At 49.7% G+C, this 21,503-nt stretch overlaps 1 protein-coding gene across 3 annotated transcripts; it reads right to left on the bottom strand.

Annotated features, from left to right (window-relative positions):
• Positions 1-8,180: 8,180 nt before the first annotated feature.
• Smim38 (small integral membrane protein 38) lies at positions 8,181-21,176 on the bottom strand. Of its 3 annotated transcripts, none has more exons than XM_076914509.1 (3): positions 21,069-21,176; positions 11,868-11,944; positions 8,181-11,529 (listed from the first exon to the last, which is right to left on the bottom strand). In XM_076914509.1, exon 3 carries the CDS (start codon positions 10,983-10,985, stop codon positions 10,830-10,832), a length of 156 nt encoding a protein of 51 aa, XP_076770624.1. In that variant the 5' UTR covers positions 10,986-11,529; positions 11,868-11,944; positions 21,069-21,176; the 3' UTR covers positions 8,181-10,829. The 3 variants fall into 3 exon arrangements, with proteins under 3 accessions (XP_076770624.1, XP_076770616.1, XP_076770618.1); XM_076914501.1 differs by lacking the exon at positions 21,069-21,176 and adding an exon at positions 12,960-13,730; XM_076914503.1 differs by lacking the exon at positions 21,069-21,176 and adding an exon at positions 12,643-12,927.
• Between the last annotated feature and the right edge of the window lie 327 nt (positions 21,177-21,503).

Below are 21,503 nucleotides of genomic sequence, written 5' to 3' on the forward strand. Positions count from 1 at the left end.
TGGCCCATCCAGGTGGCTGTCCGCTTTTGCTCTGAAACTATCCTCAGAGGTGGAAGTCCTGTCTGTAACTAGTTCTTGCCATGGTCTGCCAAGCCTCAAGGTCACTGTCCATGGACCCCCTCACCATTACTGGTCCAGAGCCTAGTGCTAGGCAGATCACCAAGGCAACAGAGATGGTTGGCCTCTGAGGGGTAAGTCACAGCCGTACCTATGGGTGGAAACTCAGTCCCCTGGGCTAGAAACAGGAAGCCCTTATGTCTTGAGATTTTCCCTACCCTGTCAAACCTATTTGGAAGGCTGGTGGGAGCATCTGCCAAAGTGAACACCCTGAAGCCCATGAACACAGAAGGAACAAGGAAAATACAACCAGGCAAGCTGATTTTCTAGAGCGACCCCTGCTGGTGGGGGAAGTGACAGTAGGGCTGCCTGCCAGTCACTGGGCTTAGGGAAGCAAGACATCCTGAAAGGACACATGCTTGGCCCGGTGAGCATTACTGTGGGTGATCCAGTAACTAAGACACAGAACCAGATAGCTTGATAAGCAGGCAACACAGGGCTGGAGGGATGGCTCAGGGGTAAGAACTGCTGACGCTCTTACAGAGGACCAGAGCTCAGTTCCAAGTACTCACACTGGGCAGCTCCCAACTGCCTGTAATTCCAGTCCCATGAACACCAGCACACACATGGATACATTGACACACACACACACACACACACACACACTCACACTCACACACACACACACTCACACACACACACACACAGGCACACAGAGGCACACACACACACTCACACACAGGCAGGCACACATTGGAAGGAAAACAAAAATAAGGTCCAGGCCTGGTGTTGTATGCTTTTAATTCCACCACTTGGGAGGCAGAAGCTGACAGATTTTTGTGAGTTCAAGGCCAGCCTAGTCTACACAGGAAGTACAAGTTCAGACGGGGCTACAGAGACCCTATCTCAAAATGAATAAAATAAACACACAGAACAATTTCAGCATAAACCATGTCTCTGGAGGATCTTAGATCCCCTGAGATTCACAAAGACCTTGGAGATCATGCAGCAGAGACAGGCCACAGATCCACCCATCCTCCATCAGAACCAGACACACCCCAAGATGTACATCTACCGGCCCCTCCCAGAAAGTCCCTGCCCATGTGTGCTGCAAAGACAAGAACAAGGCTGCCCCCATGCTGCTAAGTTTCATGTGTTAACTTGCGAGAACCACGGGATGCTCAGGGACCCAGGCACATTATGGGTGTCTCTTGGAGGGTTCTGGGATATGATTCACATTCATACTTGGAGACTTTGAGTAGAGAGTCCTCCCCCGTGTGTGTGGGCCTCCCTCATCAGCTGGAGCGCTGAACGGCATCCAGAGCTCCACAGAAGCAATTTCCCCACAGATGGCTTTAGATGGAAAGCCGAGCCCATGAGGCCACCCTGCAGGCTACGGCCTCCTCCACAGAGCCTGACAACTTCAGACAGATCCAGCTGCACACCTAGTTCCTCATCTCCTTCCTCGCACCAGCTCTTCTGCCTCCACCTTCCTCCTCCTTCGACTCCCTCCTCTACTTGCTGCCCCAACTCTTCTTCCCCTTCCTCCTTGTCCTTCTCGTCCTCCTCTCCCTGCCTTCTTTCCTCACCCTCCATCTTCTTCCTCCTTCCTTCCTCCCGTCTATTCTCTTACACCCTACATGTAATTATTTTAGGGTTCTCTCCTGAATCTGAGGGATATCTCGTCAAATCCTCTCCCTGAAACTCTCTCAGACTCCTAGCCCTTTCTCACATCACTGCAGTAGCCCAGGCCCCCAACATCTGCCCAGCCCCCTCATCAACCAGTCACCCTCATGACTCTCAGTGCTCATTCTCAATCTAGACAGACCTAAGGCATCCCTTGCTCCCAGTCCCTAAGTCCCTGATAGCTCTGTCCGGCCTGCGCACTACCATTCAAACTCCTAGGCAAATGTCAAAGCCCTCACAGTTTGGATCCAACCTGCCTTGGCATTGTATATCTCTCACATCTCCTCCATGTATGAAGCATTAAGATCAGCATCCCCAAGTTCTGGGAAACAGATGAATCCCCCGGGGAGCTGGTTGGCTGTGTTTCTGAGCCTCAACTTTGGAGAGTCAAAGCCGCAGGAAAGGGTGGCTTCGGGACTCTACCCAGGTGACCAGCCTCCTGGAGAGTGTATCTAAGATGCCTTGCTGAGGGTCACATCTTGATTTAGTCCTCTGGTTTTCAGGCTTTGCTTACTCTGCATTATTTGGCCTGGAGCATCAGTCCCTCACCCATCTGCCTTTCAGAACCATAGGCATCTCCCTCCCTCTGTGGGTGTGCCTCCCTGGCACCCTGCTGCCATGTACAACCCAAGACTGCCCTCCCATATGGCAGCCATTTCCCCACATTGATTTCTCCCCCATTCAGTATAGAGCCACTGTGAGCAGGGACCAGCCCAGCTTCCCAGTGCAGGGGTCTGTGCCTGCACAGGGGCCAGCACATGCTGTTGCTTGCTAATGGGGAAAGAGCCCCTTGAGGTTGCTAGGGAAAAGAGCCCCCTGTGGCTGCTGGCACCCAGAGGCCCCCAAGCCTTTCCTGACACCGGCACCGAGCAGCCGGGGGATCCCTAGGCAGGCACAGCTGGCTTAAAAAGGAAGCACACGGTTTCAAAGCTCCCTCCACTTTATTTTTAGAACCTGTGACTCATCTCCAGGACCAGCACTGGAGGCCAAGCAAGGAAGATGCCTGAAGCCTGGGGCCCAAACAGGGTTGAGATTTCAGGCTGTGACTTCTTACCAGTGCTGAGGTCTATATGTCCACACTGTCCTTGGTGATGGTACCTGAAACAGAGCAAAGCCAGCCTGCCCCCTGCCCACATGCCCCCCATGGCTGCTGCAGCACCAAGTTCACTGCTGTCCACCTCCTGCTTTTCTTCCCTTGTTCTGTGTGAATCTTATATGCAAAATTATTGGGCCAAAAAGAGGGTTCGTCAGGTAAAGGCACCTGCCGCCAAGCCTGAAGACCTGAGTTCAATCCCTAAGACCTATGAAATGGAAAGAAAGAATCAACTCCAGCAAGTTGTTCTCTGACACACACACACACACTCACACACACACACACACACACTCACACACACACTCACACACACACACACACTCACACACACACTCACACACACACACACACACACACTCACACACACACACACACACACACACACACTAAATAAATAAATAAATGTAACAAATAGGGTGTTTGATGCTGTCTCCTCTAGCTATAGTTTGAGACAGTTAAAGTGTGTCTCTAAGGATCATGTTCTCGGTCCCCAGTGTGAAAAGGTTGACACATTGCGGGACCTAATGTGGAAGGGCCTAATGAAAAGGTATTAGGTCATTAGGAGCCCTCCTCCAATGAGATTACATTTCCCAAAGGAGCCCAGTTAGTTTTCAAGAGAAGTTGTTAACAAAGAACAAGGCAGACCCCTGCCCTCTGGTCAGTTTCCACCTGGGGATCTCCCACTTGTACAATCCAGACATTTCAGCCATCCTCTATGACGATATCACCGGAGCCAAGCAGATGTCTGTGCTGTGCTCTGGAGCCTCTATAGTTGTTCACTAAATAAACCTCTTTCCTTCATAAACTTCCCAGCCTTGGGTATTTAATTGTAATTGCTGAAGGGAGACTAGGATGTTGTGCATATGGCCAGCAACCACATGGTGGCTCACAATCATCTGTAACGGGATTCGATACCCTCTTCTAGTGTGTCTGAGGAGAGCGACGACGGTGTACTCACATACATTAAATAAATAAATAAATCTTAAACAAAACAAAACAAAAAAAAAAAAAAAAAAAAAAAGGAAAGGCAAGCAATGAAACCAGCACCTCACCCTCCTGTCTCCATGCCATCTCTGCCATGATGGACAGTGCCATTGAACTGTGAGGCATCAAACCGTGAACCAGAATAAGCCCTGCCTCCCTTAAGTTGCTTTTGTCAAGCATTTTGTCACAGGAAGCGTAATCATAACACTGGCACGAGGAATGGGGTCACTGCTGTGATAAACCTGACATTCGGTCCTTGGTCCTTTGGAACTGGAGTATAAGAGGTGTGAGGGAGAGACTGAAACTTTGAGCTAGGAAGGCCCTAGAAAGCTACAGCAGGATTTAATCAGCAAGACTGGTGGGAGCTTAGAAGACCATTAGAATGCTGAGAGAAATGCAAAGACTGGGGGCTCATCTTATGAGATGTGAGGGGGAACAAGGACTCGATCAGTAACAGGATGATAGGCCACTGGTCTGATTATCTACCTGCATTCTGCCAATGTCCTGAAAATGTAAAGTCAAGTTGAACTAAAAAGTAATGTGCTAATTAGTTTGGTGGGTGAAATCTCTAGACAGGATAGCATTCAGGCTGTGGCTTAGTTACTGTTCACTGCTCTCATCCAGGTCTACAGTGAGAGAGCAACAAGCAAAGCAGAAAGATGGGAGAATACACAGGTGGGTGAGGAAACAATTGTAGCCACAGTTCGGGTTATAGACAAGGCAGTTTGGAAAGAAATTGTGATGAACCAAAGAGATTAGCACCATTAAAGAGATATGTTACACTCTGTTGGGGACATGAGGAAAGGTGTCCTGAGGGCAAGACTTCAACTTAAGGAAATGCAAAGGTAGCTAAAAAGAAAGAGACTGCATGAGAAAGCTAATGAAGGCTTAGAAACCCAAGGGAACTGTTTCCCAGGACTGACACATGATGGGATGGGCAGGCTCCACCCTGAGGTGGCACAGGGACTCAGCAGCTGGAGTCGCAGGAATGGACTACTCTAGATTGAAGAGGTCATAGAGTTTTGCACCACAGTTGCAAAACTTCACAGGGCAACGTGTGGCAAGATTTAATATCCCTGCAATGAGGTTCAGAGAAGACACTACATGAAGCAATGAAGGTGAAGCCTGTTTTGATGAAAGACCCCAGAATGTTGGCAATGCCAAGACCATTGTATATCTGCTAAGAAAAGCTGCCAAGTGTGAAGTGGGACTGGCCCAAGAGAGAGGCTGTGTGTGCTGCAGGTGGCAGAGCTGGAACGGGGGTTATCCAAGCCTTTGAAGCCTGGATGAGTCCAATGCAAGCTCAGTTTGCTGGACATGAGGCTGCAGGGTCTCGTGTTTGCCGAAGCGGGTTCCAGTGTTGTTTTGGACTGCTCTTCCTGTCTGCCTCCATCCTCCCTTTCCAGGGTGGAAGTGGTCACTTCTTGACATTGTGCACTAGATGTATATAACGTGGATTTGGATGTTATAGGGCTCACAACTAAGACATGGCCTGAGACTCAGAATAAACTTACACTTTGAAATGTCAGAACTGTTAAGGATCATCTGTTAAAGACATCTAAAGTTGGACTATTGCATTTTGTGTTAGGAGATGCTCTTGAACCTATGGGGGCAGCAAGGTAAAGGTCACGGTTTAGAGTGATGTGTCTGGGTATCAGGTTAATAAGGAGTAGACTTACAATAATTAATCCAGATTATAAATTTGACAGAACCTAGAATCACCATGGAACCAAACCTCTGGCCATGTCTTTGAGGCATTGTCTAGATTAGATTAATTGATGTGGGAATGTGGCAAGTACCATCTCACAGGTAAAGTCTGGTACTTTTTTATTTTTTCAAGACTGGGTTTCTCAGTGTAGCCATGGCTGTCCTGGAACTGGATATGATGACCTGGCTAGCCTTGAACTCATAGAGATCCACCTACCTCTGTCTTCCAAGTGCTGAGATTAAAGGGATGTACCATATGCCTGGCTCCTGAACTTTATTAAAAGAAATGGGGCTGAAGGCAGTGCCAACATTCATGCCAGCTTCACATTCCTCTCTTCAGACACAGTGTGAGCAGCTGCCACACCTTCCCCACCCTGGTGGAAAGTACCCTCAAACTAGGAGACAAATAATCCTTCCTTCCTATCTTCCTTCCTTCCTCCCTTTTTCCTGTCTTCCCTCCCTCCCTCCCTTCCTTCTCCAAGTCACTTTTGTCATATTTTGCCACAGCCATGAGTTAAGGGGTCTGGCTCTCCTGCCCTTTTCTGTGACTCCAGCAGATTTGCTGGTATGCTTTGTGGTATGTTTTCTTCTTTATTTTTATTTTTCTCCTTTAAAAAGCCAGCAATTTGGGGTTAGTGAGGTGACTCAGAATAAGGGTGCTTGCAGCCAAACTTCACAATCTGAATTCAAGTCCCAGGACCCATGTGATAAAAAGAAAAAACTGGCACATGCATACACGCATGTACACACATGCACACACACACACACACACACACACACACACAGAGAGAGAGAGAGAGAGAGAGAGAGAGAGAGAGAGAGAGAGAGAGAGAGATATGTTGTTAATAATGTTTTTGGTTTTGTTTGTTTGAGAGAGTTTCACTATGTAGCCCTGGCTGACCTAGACCTCACTATGTAGACCAAGCTGGCCTCAAACTGATAGAGAGCCACCTGCCAAATTCTAGAGTTAAAAGTGCACACCTCCACCCCATCTTAAATATTTTTAATCTGGTATTTGGGTGCGATTATTAATTCAATCATTTTTTAAGACAGGGTCCCTCTATATAAAGATTAGGCTGGCAGCGATTTGCTTACCTTGTTCTCTTGAGTGCTAGGATTAAAGGAATATGTTACTCTGTCCAGCTCAGCCAATTTTTTTAATGTATCATTTATTTTATTTTTGACACAGGGTCTTACTATGTATCCCGGGTTGGAACTCACTATGGAAATCAGACTGGCCTTAAACTCACATTAATCCTACTGCCTGTGACTCCTGAGTGCTAGGATTGCAACCAAGCACGATGACCCTGCTTCTTCATTCCTCCTTGTATGTGAGCATAGGCTTGGAAGGCTATGACTTCCCCTTCACAGACTGCATTGGCTGCCTCTCATGTGTTCTGATGTGCAGCGGGAGGCACACTGTCACCTGAGAGCCTACTCTCTGCCTTCTTGTGACACACTGGGCACCAGCTCCTACTACTGTCACCACACTGTGACGGTCTGTAGTGTACAATATATTAGTAAATTGCCATGTGTTGTTGGAGCTCATTGAAAAGTCCCCCCATTTCAGACCCATGTTTGTCTCAGTGTGCCCTCCAAGGTCTGGGGATGACTGCCCCCCACCAACTCTGTGACAGGGGGGGGACACCAACACCAAAGAACCCAAGGTAAAGATTCTGTGCCCTTGAGAACATCTGGAAGGTGGGCATGCCCAACAGAGGTTACTGGTCCTTATCCTACAATATAAAATCCCTGCAGTGGGAAGGAGAGGCCAGAAGTTCAGCCATGGAGAGAAAGCTCCATCATGAACTCCAGCTGATGCCTCAACTCCAGTCGACTTCTGCTGGGTGATATGAGAGTTCAATCTGATGACTGTGGTGATTTAAATAGGTATGGCCCCACAGAATCGTGTTAGGGAATGGCACTGTAAGGGGGTGTGGCCTTGTTGGAGAAAGTGTGCCACTGTGGGGGCGGGCTTTGAGGTCTCCTATGCTCAAGCTATGGGCATAAGCTCAAGTATGGCATACAGTCTCCTGCTGCCTGTGGATCAAGCACTATGTCTGCCTGGATGCTGGCATGCTTCCCACAGTGACGATAATAGACAGAACATCTGAAACTGTAAGCCAACCCTAACTAAATGTTTGCCTTTATAAAACTTGCCATGGTCATGGTGTCTCTTCACAATACAACCCTAAGACAATGGCCTCATCTCTATCTGTTGCTATTTGTCCTTTTACTGAAAGTCCCACCTGAGGGGACAGCTCCTGTGCTGGGACTCTCCAGCAGGCTGTCTTAATGGGATGACCCCAGTCAGCAGTGCCTGGTGTGATTTTTGCCCCCTATTCCTCTCCTCTCCTCTCCTCTCCTCTCCTCTCCTCTCCTCTCCTCTCCTCTCCTCTCCTCTCCTCTCCTCTCCTCTCCTCTCCTCTCTTCTCTTCTCCTCCTCCTCTTCCTCCTCCTCCTCCTCTTCCTCCTCATTTTCCTCCTCCTCTTCCTCCTCCTCCTTTCTCTCTCTCTCCCTCTCCCTCCCTCTTCTTCCCTCTCCCTCCCTTCCCTCCCCTCCCTCTCCCCCTCTCTCAAGAAACTCATTCCAAACAGAAACTATGGCTTCCATAGATCATTCCTCAAACACAATTGTTTACTGTAAACAAAAATGTAAATTGCACAGTCCTGTTAATGTTTCTAGTAATCTCATGGAAACTCACTAAAAGAAGCAGAAAATGGACTTTTACATTTTATTTCAATGTGCCCAAAATACCACCATTTTCCTGCAGAACTCACATGAAGCCATTTCTGTTGTGCTGTGACAAAGTCTAAGGCACCCAGCCTTTGAGGTCACATTCACCATGCATCAAAATTTGCACTGGCCACAATTTTTAGTGGTCTATAGCTATATGCAAGTACTCAGTCTACTCTCTGTTTCCAGAACTTTCTGCCCATTGTCTGTGACTCCCAGACCCAGTTCACCTATTGACCAGCGTTATGCTGAGCCCATATCACAGCCGTGGAGACCCCTGGGTTGGGAGCACTTGGTGATCCCTTGTGTTGATGACTCTGCCCATTTATGTGTTAGACAGCTCAGAACATGTCAGAATGGAGGCTTACACTACAGGCTCCATTACCTCATGTGCTGGAGGCCAGAAGTCCAAGGTTGAAGTGTCCCTAGGCTCAGTTCTCCTGAGGCTTCTCTCCTTGGCTTGCAGACAGCATGTTGTCCATGCCTCCTCAATGCTCTCCCTCTTGACAATGACAGGCTGTGTGCTAGCCTCTTTTTTCTCAGAGGACAACAGTCTCTCGGGGTTAGGTACCATGTCATGTGACCTCAGGGTTAGGGACCATGCCATGTGACCTCATTTACCTTCCTCATCTCATTCAAAATCCTGCCTCCACATTTAGGTGCTGAGTGCACTAGGGATGAAGGTTCCAACATACAGATTCAGGGAAATACTATACAACCAGTCACAAAATTCCTTCACAGATCTGCTGCCATTTTCAGCCATTGGCCGCCCTCTGTGTGCCTGTGTCAAGGACTGCCAGCAGTGAGTGGAGGGGCATTCTCAGGAAGCTCTACAACAAGGGCATATTCTCTCATCTGGAAACTTTTGTTTGAGGTGGGGGGGTCTGGGTTTGTTTGTTTGTTTGTTTGTTTGTTTTGAAACAAGGTTTCATATAGTCCAAGTTAGCCTGAACTCACTAAGTAGCTGAGGATGACCTTGAACTTCTGATCTTCCTGCTTCTCCCTCCCAAGTGCTTCCATGATCCACATCAGATCACTTTGAGGACCCCCCAGGAGCCAAGGCAAGCCAAGTAAGGCGTCAAAGTTTAACATGTCTACCATCCTAAGGTTCAGATAAGGTTAAAGCCAGTGTCCAGGAGGCCACAGAGACACCAAAGTACCCAAACCAGTCTCCAAAAGGCCATAATGGAAAAGAGTGGCTCCGGCCAGTGGCAGCATCTAGGAGGGGCATATACTGTTTGCCCTCCTCCAGCTTCGGGCACATTGGGAGTGGACACCTCATGCTCCTGCCAGTGGCTTCTCAGCCTTCGTAGACTGACCTGGAACTGTGAGCTGAGCCCGTAAGTTACTTTTTATCGCAGCAACAGTCAGGAGGCTCAGACACTATGACGTTATTCTGGATTATGAGATGCAAACCTAGGGGTTCCTTAGGGCCACTTTTCATCTCTATTGTACTGTCTCTAGACATGGAAGTTATGTAAAGTCCCTGAAGTGGCCGCAGCATTCTGGCAGCCATGAGCCCTAAATCATGTGCCAAAGACGGCAAAGCAGAAGCAAGTCCACGCCAAGTCCCGGAACTTCCACACTCCAGCCTGGAATGCCCACAGATGTCTTGCTACACGATTTGGTTCAAGAAGAAAACAGGGGTCTACTGACCATGGCCACAGAACTGGGGAGTCACATAAGGTTGGCAGAACCCCATCTCCGACTGTCTTCTCAGCAGTGTTGGGTCTTTCACGCGCAGAGGATGCACATATTCATATGCGTGTGAGCTGTGAACTCTCCTTGCATCCAATGCCACCTGGGCTGCCCAGGTGAGTCTTCAAAACAAAACAGAGTTTTGAAAGGCACATCAACAACCCCAAAGGTTGGTCGCATGACAACCAAGGTGGGAAACCCAGGCTCTGACAGGCCAAGAGTGGTCTCAGAGACAAAGAACTGGGCTTGAACTCCAGCTCATGAGACCATCTTGAGACCCTTCCCTAATGTCTCCTTGGAGAAACTGAGGCAGCTGTCTGCATCCAGCAACCAGTTAGGACATCAGCGATCCATGACAGCACTGGCCTTGGGAGCAACGGTCGTGACTGTCCTTGTGGCCTCGCTGCACAACACCAGCCTCTTACAAAGAATTAGAGACAGGGAGGAGCCAGACATTTCCTAGGGCACACACTGTCATGGGGGTCTAGAACCTGGTGACAAAGGCTGTTTTGACAGCCTGTGTGGGCAAACACTCTCCTATGGAGATCGTCCTAACAAGTTGGAGCAGGTTCTGGGACTCTCAGAACCTCTGTCTCTTCTTCTGCTCTCTGGTTTCAGCACACTGGATAGGACATAAGGATCGTGTAACTGCCTGGCTGGTGAAGGCTAGGGAGGTTAACCCAAACTAGAGGCCCTTGGGGGCAGGTGTGAAGGGATATGGCAAGGGAGAGTAACAGTGTCCTGCAGGAAGGTGTCTGTGGCACTCAATGACAGGTGGATGTCCCACTACCTCCTGCCCACCCACAGAAGGATGATAGAGCCCCAGCACAAAACGTCCACGGTTGGGTCTCCACTGTGCCCCTTGGCTTACTCTTCCTTGGGTTTTCCAGGCTGAGGCCGAGCCAGCCTGTAGTCCATATAGGTCCCCAGACAGGACCACAGGATGAAACGTACCAGGAGGATGACAACCAGGAGCACCATGAGTGGGTCAGGGCCAGCAGTGTCCCCCAGCCAGGAGGCCATGCTGAAGAGGGAGGACACCACACAGGGTAGAGCAGCAGCAGCAGCCTAGCCTGCCGGTGGCCCCTTCTGAGGGACAGATCCGTGCAGTCCACAGCCAGCCCTTCCCACCGCACTGGGCCTCCCCGCCTGTGAGGGGACAGTTGGGGCTATAGGCGGCCTCCTTGGTCAAGAGGCCCGTGTACCATTCATGGGGAGCTAAGCACTCCGTGCACCGACAATGGCAGTATTGTCCAGAGGCCCTGGCGGCGGGAGGCCTGCGGGAGCCCGCCTCCCGCGCTGTCCCCGCGGCCCCTGCCCGCCAGGCTGACGTAATCCCCAAACATCTCCGGCGGCGGCAGCTGCAGGGCGAAGCGGCCGCCTCCTCCGGGCCTTTCCGGCTGCCGCAGACAATCGAGCCCTTTCTCTCCCCAATTAGCTATCACTTCTGGAGGCCAGCGCGGTCCGAGGCTGGGCGGGCTGTGCAGCAGCAGCAGCAGGTCCGCACCGAGCGGGGGCCACGAGGCTTGCAGGGAGGCCCGGCCCAGCAGGGAGGGCGGCAGGGAGACTGTGCAATTGAAAAGAGGAGAGAGGCACAGAGAGGGGGAACAGTCGGCTGGAGCCCAGAGGCGACCCCAGACATGGCTCAATTAGCACACAGGCTGTGCGCTGAGTCCCCAAGGCTGCCCCAGCCTGTAGCAGCATGGGGGTGGTCAACACAGACCGCCCCAGAAAGGGTCTGGAACCTGGGGGAGTGAGTTTAATCTCCCCCTCACAACCCTGGGAGGGCAACCACTGGAAACGGGCTGAGCACCACCGACCCCAGCCCCACAGGAGGTTTATGGGAAGGAACCCCCAAAGCCCCCCCTCCAGCTGCCCACACAGGGCTGACGGCCTGGGACTCACTGAGTGGCAGTGGGGAAGATGCTTGCTTCCTTAGACCTCAGGCTCCTTGCTGGGAAATGAGGTCACAGCCCCCTGCTCTGGAAGACAAAGAGAATACTTAAATAGGCCCAGCACCCCTAGAGCAGCCTCTCTGGGGACTCACCTTCAGAATTTTCCAGAAAAACAGCATCTGTCTGCTGGTTGCATCCGTCTGCCGTATACATGTGCTCATACATACACGTGTGCCCACACACACATATGAGGACCCTGTCCCCCTGTGTGGGCCTCTCTGTCCCCTCACAGTTGAGGTCTCCTTGGATGAAGAAAAAACAGGCTTGCTCTACCTCTAATACCAACCCTGTGTCCCACAAAACAGGACCTCACCTGAAGCCAGGGGCACTGTGGGAGAAATGAGAATGCCTAGCCACAGGGTCCTGGACTTACAACCCAAGTTGTCTCACCCAGAAGCAGTCCAACATGCCATGAGAGATGCATGGGGGCCCTTCCACACAGAGAACTTCTGTAGCCCATCACTGGTCGCCTCCCATTAGTTCTGAACTCTTTCCTCCATGGCATTGAAAGTATTCACTCTGTATAGCCTTTCTAGAGGATTCCAAATAATGACAAACACAAAGGACTGGCAGGCACCACACCATAGGGTGGGAAGGAGAGATTTTTGACAATGGTGCCAATTTGTGGATTTCACAACACTAACCCAAAGTGTGCCAGATGCATGTAAGCTCCCTGTGCCCACCCTCCGCCTCTCACGCTGCAGCCATGCATCCCTGGGACTGACCAAGGTTGTCTCCCACTCTGCAGTGCCCATCGCTCTCAGGACAACATTCTTGAAATGTTCTTGGGTTTGCTTTTCTATTGCTGCAAATGTTAGTAAGGATCTAGAAATTAGGAGACGGGCCTAACCAGAAGTTACACCAAACATTTGCTCCTCGGGAGTTTCTGGGATGTCCCTGACAGCAGAGGCCTTGCTCACTAACCAAAAAAAAAAAAAAAAAAAAAAAAACCCAAGTAAATCTGGGAGTCCCCAGATGGACACCACCATGCTCTTGGAACGGGAAGAAGCCAAGGGCTCACCTCAGCCAGCATTTCACTCACCTGAGAGGCCACATCTCCAGGTGAGGCTTTCTCGGAAGCTCTGCCTTGAGTGTGGCCACCAGCTTGGGCCCACCACTGGTGGAGCCAAGGTGGCCTTGAACAAAGCTCTGTGTTTGTCAAGCACACCATCAGATAGGGAAAGTCAATATTGTCCCAGGTCACATGGCATCAAGACACAGGAGACTCTTGGGTCAAGGAGGCCTGACCCTTCCTTCCTGCTCATATGCCTCTGGAAATCAGCAAGCATAAAGTCTGCCATGTGTCCTTCAGGGAAGGAAGTGTGTGGCCCTCCTAGCTGCTCCTAGGAGAGGAGGTCAGTGAGAGTCCTGAAGGATGAAGTCCAGGAGGACGGAGGAAGCACAGGAAGAAGCAAGAAGCTGATGGAGACAGCACAGACACAGCTTCTCTGCCCAGAGGACACCAAGGTGCTCCCTACTGTGGCAAAAGGGACGCTCTGAGTCACCCACAACTGACGGTGAGCATGGCATGGGCTATGCTCCTCCTGGTCCCTAGGGCCTCCCCAGTATTGGGGCTACAGGAGCTGTCCCCTGGGCAGACTTTTACCAAACTTTAATCCCCTGGACTAACTCAAGGGTACACAGCCACCAGAACATTCCCAAATTGGAAAAACGAGGGCCTAAGTCAATCCTCTTTCATGGCTTCCCCCATCCCCACTTTCCTGTTCCTGGATTTCTTACCATCCTCTGGGACCACCACATCCTGAACCACCTGCTATTGAACACAGCCCAAAACAACATGAAAGACCCAGAGACACAAAGAGTGTCTGCTATGATAGTCAGAGCTCAGCTGTGAAGGCTCTTGTCCCTTGTCACAGAGGACAGATCAGGGGACTCTGGCTATCTTCAAGGATTGAAGGCTCCACAGTGTCTTCCTACACCTAAATGTTCGAGCATTGAAGTGACAAGGGACAGGTCTTTGCTCACTGTTCCCTGATGTTTGCCAGGTGAAAGCGCAGTCACCAGTGAGGCCAATGGAGAAAGCTGGGGTGAAAAGCAGAGGGGGCTCCAGCTCCTGCCAACTGTGGCATGGTCCCCACGGGAGCTTGTCCCTACCAGTGACAGTGTTAGGAATGAGACCAAGGACCCACTCAGGTGTCTACTCTGAGCCCTCATCAAGAAGATTTGTGGCCACAGGTCTCTTTCTCACTCATACAGGGCAAGCCACAGTGACACCTGGCAGCCAACACTGCTGGCGCTCAGTGTGCTCTGCAGGGATTTAAACATCACCATGGCACACTGGACTCTCTGGGCTTGAACTCCTGACTGAGGACATAGTCAAGGCCCACACCTGCTTCTGATTGGTTTATATTGGTTTTGGGTGTGTCTGAGTATGTGAGTGTGTGTGCGTGTGCGCGTGCGCGTGCGCATGCGCGTGCGCATCTGAAAGCCAGAAGTCAGAAGTCAACCTCAGATGTCATTCCTCAGACCCCATCCACCAATTTATTTTATTTTTTATTTTTGAGACAGGATCTTTCACCAAGTATGCTGGGCTGGCCAGTGAGCTTGTGATCCGCCTGTCTCCACATCCCCAGAGCTGGGAGCATAAGAGTGTGTCTCTACACTTGGCTTTTTTACACAGGTTCTAGGGATAAAACTTGGGTCCTCAAACTTGTGTGGCCAGCTCTTTACCAACCGACCAAACTGTCTCCTCAGCCCAATGCTCACTTTTCCTTTATATCCTGGAGCTTACAACCTCTGAAGTCTCCCATGTCTATATCATGAGCTCTCACAAGTCCCCTGCTTCCACATGGACTGGGGTCACCAGGACACATTAAAGGAAACCCATATTGCACTAGACTCAATTCTGCCAACACTGTGTAGCCTCCAGCAGCCACTGGGCTAAGAGTAGGCCTTCCCAGCCAGTCTCAGTAACAGTTGTTACTTGTATGTCTTCTTAACATTTATTTTTTAAACTATATTAATGGGTGTTTTGCCTGCATGTATGTCTGTGCACTACCGTGTGTGTATAGTGCCCACAGTGCCCAAGAGGACAATAATCCCTCCTGAAACTGGAGTTATAAACAGTGCTGAGCCATCACATGGGTGCTGGGAATCGAATCTGGGTCCTCTGAAAGAGAAGCCTAAGCACTTCATGGCTGAGCCATCTTCCAGCCAATTGTTGCAGAAATTTCCAACCCCAATAAGCCCATGTAAAAACCATGCAATTCAGTTATTATAAAATATATGCTTTAGCCTAGATTGGGCAGATCTAACACTATCCTAACTCACTCCTTAGTTATAAGACTCCGTGTTATTTGTGGGGTTTCTGGGTTTTTGGCCATGTGATTTTATGTTATCATGGCTACCTCTTCTTTTGTCTCTTATCCTGTTCTGTAAGTTCCTAGATTCTCTGTTTAAGGCTCTGCTTCCACATTTTAATTTTTCTCTATATTATACTTCTGATACTCCGATGTCTATTTTATTTTGATTGATTAATTTTAAAAGATTCTCCTCCAAGCCTTGCCTCCAGTCCTCATTATTTTCTCTCTGCCGCTCAGTCTGATCTGTGAGATGTCACATCCCTTGTTTTGCCTCATCTATGAAATTCTGCATCTTTTGGTCTGGCATCTTTTCCAGATCCTGTCTCCAACCTCTCTTTGTGTTTATCCTGTGCCTCTCATTCTAGTGTGTCCTCTAGCTCATGTGGGCCAGTCTTAAATTTCTCTCTCTGTTGTTCATCGTGCTCTAAAAATCCCTGTATCTTCTGTTATAGGTCCTGCTGCCATAATTTTAATTTTTCTTTAGGTTATAATTTTGATATTGTAGCATCTACTTTATTTTGATTTACTAACCTTAGTAAATTATCTTTAAGACTCTGTTTCTAGCCGGGCAGTGGTGGCGCATGCCTTTAATCCCAGCACTTGGGAGGTAGAGGCAGGTGGATTTCTGAGTTCAAGGCCAGCCTGGTCTACAGAGTGAGTTCCAGGACAGCCAGGGCTACACAGAGAAACCCTGTCTCGAAAAACCAAAAAAAAAAAAAGACTCTGTTTCTAAATTTTACTGTTATCTCTTTGTTGTTTCGTCTTATCTATGAAATTCTGTATTTTTTGTTCTATCATCTTTTCTAGCTCCTGTCTCCAAAATCATTACTTTTACCTTTTTGCAAAGACCAGACAGTCATGCTGAAGGAAGGCAAGAGAACAAGACTGGGAAAGAGACAGGGGCGCGGGGAAGCCTTGCAGAAGTGTGTGGATTACAAAAGAGGAAATTGTAAACTATTGCCAAGATGGATCCCAGACAGTGAGGAACCCTCCCAATCAATAGAATCTCCATGGCCAGCCTACTTCTTCCCTTAGAACCCTACCCACAAACTCTAGCCACAATGGAGCCTGCTAGTGAATGTGCATGCCCATAAAACAAGATCTGGGAAGGTAGAGCAGGTCGTAAGTTCAAGACCAACCTAAGCTACAGTATCAAACAAGACTCAGTATCAAAAAACCAAAGGGATGTGGCAGGAGTGGCTAAGGCATTAGCCTCCCAAGCAGGGTGAGCAGTGTAGGTGGGCACGGTGGTCTGCCTGCAACCCCCCTGTTGTCAAACTCAGTTTGGCTGAAAGATCATCCTGCCTCATTGACTAAGATGGAAGAGGCACAGTGAACACTCCTCAACATACATGCACATACATGTACTCACACATGCAAGCCTGCACAAATACGCAACACATATACAGACATGAAAATGGAGGTGGGGCAGGCATGGTAGCAGTGCACACCTTATAATGTCACCAGGGGGGAGACTGAGGCAGGAGAATCAGAAGTTCAAGGCCAGCCAGTATTACCTAGTAAACTGGCAGTCTACATGAGACCCTGTCTTAGAAAAGAAGAAGAAGGAGAAGGAGGAGGAGGAGAAGGAGGAGGAGGAGGAGGAGGAGGAGGAGGAGGAGGAGGAGGAGGAGGAGGAGGAGAAGGAGAAGAAGAGAAAAAAAAAAAAAAACCGCCCCTGAAATCAACAGGACATGCTTTTCAAAGCAGATTGCTTCTCAATGCTTGAGACCCCCAGACAGGCAAAAATAAATCTTTCTTCCTGCACCACAAAGGCAGATTAACACCACCGCCGCTGTCAGGATGAGTGGGGAGGTGGAGAGCTGGAGCGTTGGGTCAGTAAGGGGCTTGTGTCCTAAGGAGGGGCAGCCCTCTGAAAAGGCCGCTGCAGGCAGAGCTGGAGGAGGCCGCCTTGCAGCCAGTGAAAGCTGGTGTGTAACTCTGCCTGGTGATCAAACAGCCTGCAGGCTGCTGTCAGCCCAGAATGAAATTCCAAATAAATTAGCCATGTCCCAGAAGCCATCACAACACCGGATTAGGGTGTGCAAAGGAGCGTAATTTATTCAAGCTCCCTTGTCAGAATTCCTAACAGCCTCCCTTGGTATTTCTCCTCTCAACCTACAGTCCCCGGGGTGGGAAGGGACAGTGATCCCTGTGTGGAACTCCTCCATACGAGAGGTGCTAATGCTCCATTTGCACCTAACCTGTAGACAAAGTCATGATTTTAGGGATATTTCTGCAGAGTGGCCACCATCCCTAAGGGGAGGCAAGCTGTCTGGAAATCTAGGGACCTGTGTGGCTCTCCCACACCTTAGGATCTGGGAAGCTGAGACCAGAAGGAGTGCCAACTACTCTTCAGGGTTAGGAGAGAGCACCCTGCACCCACCGCCCTCCTCCAGATGTTACTGGAGGTAGCAGGTTTGGGGTGGCCACCTGTTTGTACCTTGACAGACACTGAGGAAGTCAGGAGGGGCCTATGGCCCCAGGCAAGTGCTAGGGGTCCAGGGCCAAGACTCATTAACACACTCAGCCCTAAAACAATACCTGTTTTTATCAATGAACCCAGACCAGCTTTCACTTGCAGACAGGAAAGCTTTCAAAGAGTTGATAGGCAGGGTGGCCTGTGCCTCTAGAGGAGGTGCCTTTGAAGGCTCAGGTCTCCTTGGTCCCCCTGCCTCTCTCCTCCCTCCCCTTTCTCCCATGGCTCTTTTGAAGGCTCTAGCCTCTTCCCACTCTTCCAGCTCCTGTTCCCCATCCCCCAACTCCTTCCCCACGCTTATCTGATTCCTCTCTCTCAACTGCCAAAGTCTATCTGCTTTGTCCAGAAGCCCCAGTGAGGGTCCTTTCTCTGTCCCCAGAGAGGTGGTAAAGGCAGGAAGGTATGATTGCTCTGCTAAAGACAAAACTAAGAAGCCAAAAAGAAGAGACTGGCCACTGTTGAGATGGGCCATCAGGTGCTGAAAGACCCCATATATAAGAGTTTCTAGAAACATCTAAATGAGAGAGAGACAGTGAGAGAGACAGAGAAAGAGACAGAGACAGAGAGGAACACAGAGAGAGACAAAGACAGAGAGAGAGAGAGACAGACAGAGCTGTTCCTGCCTCAGCAGCTCCCTCATCTCAGCTACCCTAAGGAACTTCAGGCCTTCACATTGTTAGTGGTAGGTCATAATCTTCCTAAGAACAGGAGATCGCTGAGGGCTGACCATGGAAGCTGAGACAGAACCACACCAGGAAGCTGCTCTTGCCTCTCCCTGTGGCTACACTGCCTCTGGGACACAAGTCTCTCTACCTCAGCTCTCCCCACTGGTGCTGGCCCAAAGCCCCTCAGCCTGTTTCTGCCTAAGGCTATGACCAACAGTACATCCCGCTATCCTAACTGCTTGACTCCAAACTCCTGGGTCAGGCCAGAAAGGCCAGCAGCCCTGGTGCCAGGCCTGGCTCAGGAGCTGAGGGCTGAGGCTTCAGTGGGTCTTCAGAGGCTGAGAAAGAGTCTGTAGAAGATATGAGCTGTCCCACCCCAGCCTACGTTCACACACACTTGCACACACCCATCTTCATTTACACACGTAGATACACACATGCAACCATATGCACACACATGCAGAACATGAAGGCCTCACATATTCGTATGACCTAGCTAGCCTGACTGCCACACATTCCACCGGGGCATCAATAAAGAAGGCTCAGAATGGACACTGTTCTCTAAACTGTCTCATGTGCTGCCTATAGTGAGTATAAGCCTGAACACAGCCTCCGAGTGTAACCACAACCCCAGGGCTGGGTAGATACAGACAGAAAAATCCATAGGGTTCATTGAATCAATGAACTCCAGGCCAGTGAGAGACCCTGCCTCAAAAAATGAGGTGAGCCAGGTGCCATAGTAAGCACCTTTAATCCCAGCACTTGGGAGGCAGAAGCAGGTGAACTTCTGTGAGTTCAAGACCAGCCTGGGCTACATAGTTAGTTCTGGGCTAGCCAAAACTACACAAAGTGGAACCCTGACTCAAACAAAACAAGTAACCAAAATACTAAAAAATAATACCCAAGTGAAGAGAGTGGTTGAGGAAGACGCTCAAGTCAACCTCTGGCTACCACATGCACATACACAACACATATACACAGGCATGCACACATATGCACACACACAGCACATGCACACAGGCACACATACATATGCACACACAAAGCAAATACACAGAGGCTCACACACACATATGCACACATACAACACATACACACAGGCATGCACACATATGCACACACACAGCACATATGCACAGGCATACACACATATGCTCACCCATAGCACACATGCACAAGCATGCACACATAACACAGCACACATAGACACATAGTGTGTACAGTCTGTATATGCACACACATACACACAAACAGCGTGTACATTCAGACACGTGCACACAAAGCATACACATGTGAATACATGCTTATACATATAGCACACACATTGGACACACATATATACACAATGTGTGCACACACAGCACACATCCATTATCAGAACTCAGAGTCAGAAGCAGGAAAATGGTCCCTGTGGTGGAGGTCCCTGGAAAAACTGAGGTCTGCACCAACTATATCCCCAGGGCTGGTTGGGGGAGCTGGAGGCCAGTGCTAATTGGGGCCAGATCCCCATCACCAGGTATCTTTTTGGAAGATGTTCTGCCTGGGTACCAAAGAAACTGAAACTCGGGGGCCTGAGCAAGCAGGTGGTGGGACAATGGGGGAAAGAAAGTTCTACCCCACTGAGCCCTCAGCTGTGGCAGCCACCCTGCTCTCTAGCCAGCCTCTCCCAAAACAGGCTTCTGACGCTGACACTTCTAGAGCTATCTAAAGGCCAGGAGCTTCCAGCTGTCATCCCCTTCTCTCCCTCTAGGACAGAAGCCTGTACCCAGGCTAGTCCTAGGGACAGCCCTTGGTCACCACTAAGAGCTGGTGATTAGCCAGCCATACCAGACCCTGTCCCCAATGGGCCATTCTTTTCTTAACTAGCTACTTGGTGAGGTGATTTTTGTGTTTAGTTTTGTTTGAAACAAGGTCTAATGTACCCCGGGCTAGCTTCAAACTATGTAGCTGAAGATGATCTTGAACTCCTGACCTCCCAACTCTACTTCCTGAATATTAAGATTACAAGCAAGCACCACTATTCCAGTTTAGGTTGTGCTAGAGTTTGAACCCTAAGTCTTTGTGCATGCTAGGCAGGCACTCCACAAACTGTGTTCTGTCTTGAGCTCACAGTGGGCCTGATTTTAGTTGAACAGGTCTCCAAGTCTCTGGGTCCAGCCCCAAGTGTATCCCACTATCCCCTGGCTCTACATCTAGTCAATCAGCAGTGGTGCAGAGAGCATGATATAGCAAATCCAATCCAAATGGCAGTAGACTCATGCCTGATGCTGCCAGGTGAGGGTCTCCAAGTTCACGTATCTGTACTCCAGATACTTACTCAACAGCTACTGTGTCCCATACACCACACACAAGAACTCTTAAGCTTCCCAAGTTCCCCCAGGAAGCATGACACACACAACCCAGCACTTTGAGGAGACTCGTCGGATCAGATATTGTTGATGGTGAGGAGACCTGTACTCTCTGAGCCCCCCTTTTATGCTCTTCTGGGAACATGAGAAAGGAGACAGGAAACGTGATGAGCCTTTGATGGAAAGGTGTCAAGCAGGCAGGAGGGCCAGGGAGCCTCAGCCATGAGCTGAAATTTATTTTCTCCCTGAAGCTGCTTACAGAAGGCATTTTGTCACAGCGATGAAAAATGTGACCAGTACCAGAATGAAAGAGAGAGAAAGCATAGCCACACAGACCTGGCATGAAGGTCCATGGTGCCCACACAGACCTGGCATGAAGGTCCATGGTGCCTTGCGCACAACTGCTCGTCTGGATACAACTCGACCGTCAGTTATGTGGAAGATAAGAAATCGAGTTCCGGTCTATTCCTATTCTGACAGCCTGGCACCGGCCATGACGCTCATGTGATTCTGAGCAATAGGCAAGCCACAGGCACCCAGGCTGCAGGCACAGCCAGACAACACTTGGTGGCAAGTGGCAGGAGCCAAGCACGAGGCTACTGCCTCAGATAGTGATAGAATGTTATAGAACAGGTAAATCCACAGGAACAGAACACAGGCCCTGCTTGGGGCAGAGCTTGGAAGCAAAGAGTGAAGGGGCTCTGGTGACAAGCTGCCCTGGGTTAATTGCTGTGACAGCTAAGCCATTGAAATCTGTATAAAATGGCATCA

The sequence above is a fragment of the Arvicanthis niloticus genome, chromosome 1 (genome assembly GCF_011762505.2).
Source record: "Arvicanthis niloticus isolate mArvNil1 chromosome 1, mArvNil1.pat.X, whole genome shotgun sequence".
Lineage (NCBI taxonomy): Eukaryota > Metazoa > Chordata > Mammalia > Rodentia > Muridae > Arvicanthis > Arvicanthis niloticus.

Excerpts from the sequence above, each read along its gene's own strand:
- Smim38 (XM_076914509.1), bottom strand. The coding sequence starts at position 10,985 with ATGGCCTCCTGGCTGGGGGACACTGCTGGCCCTGACCCACTCATGGTG.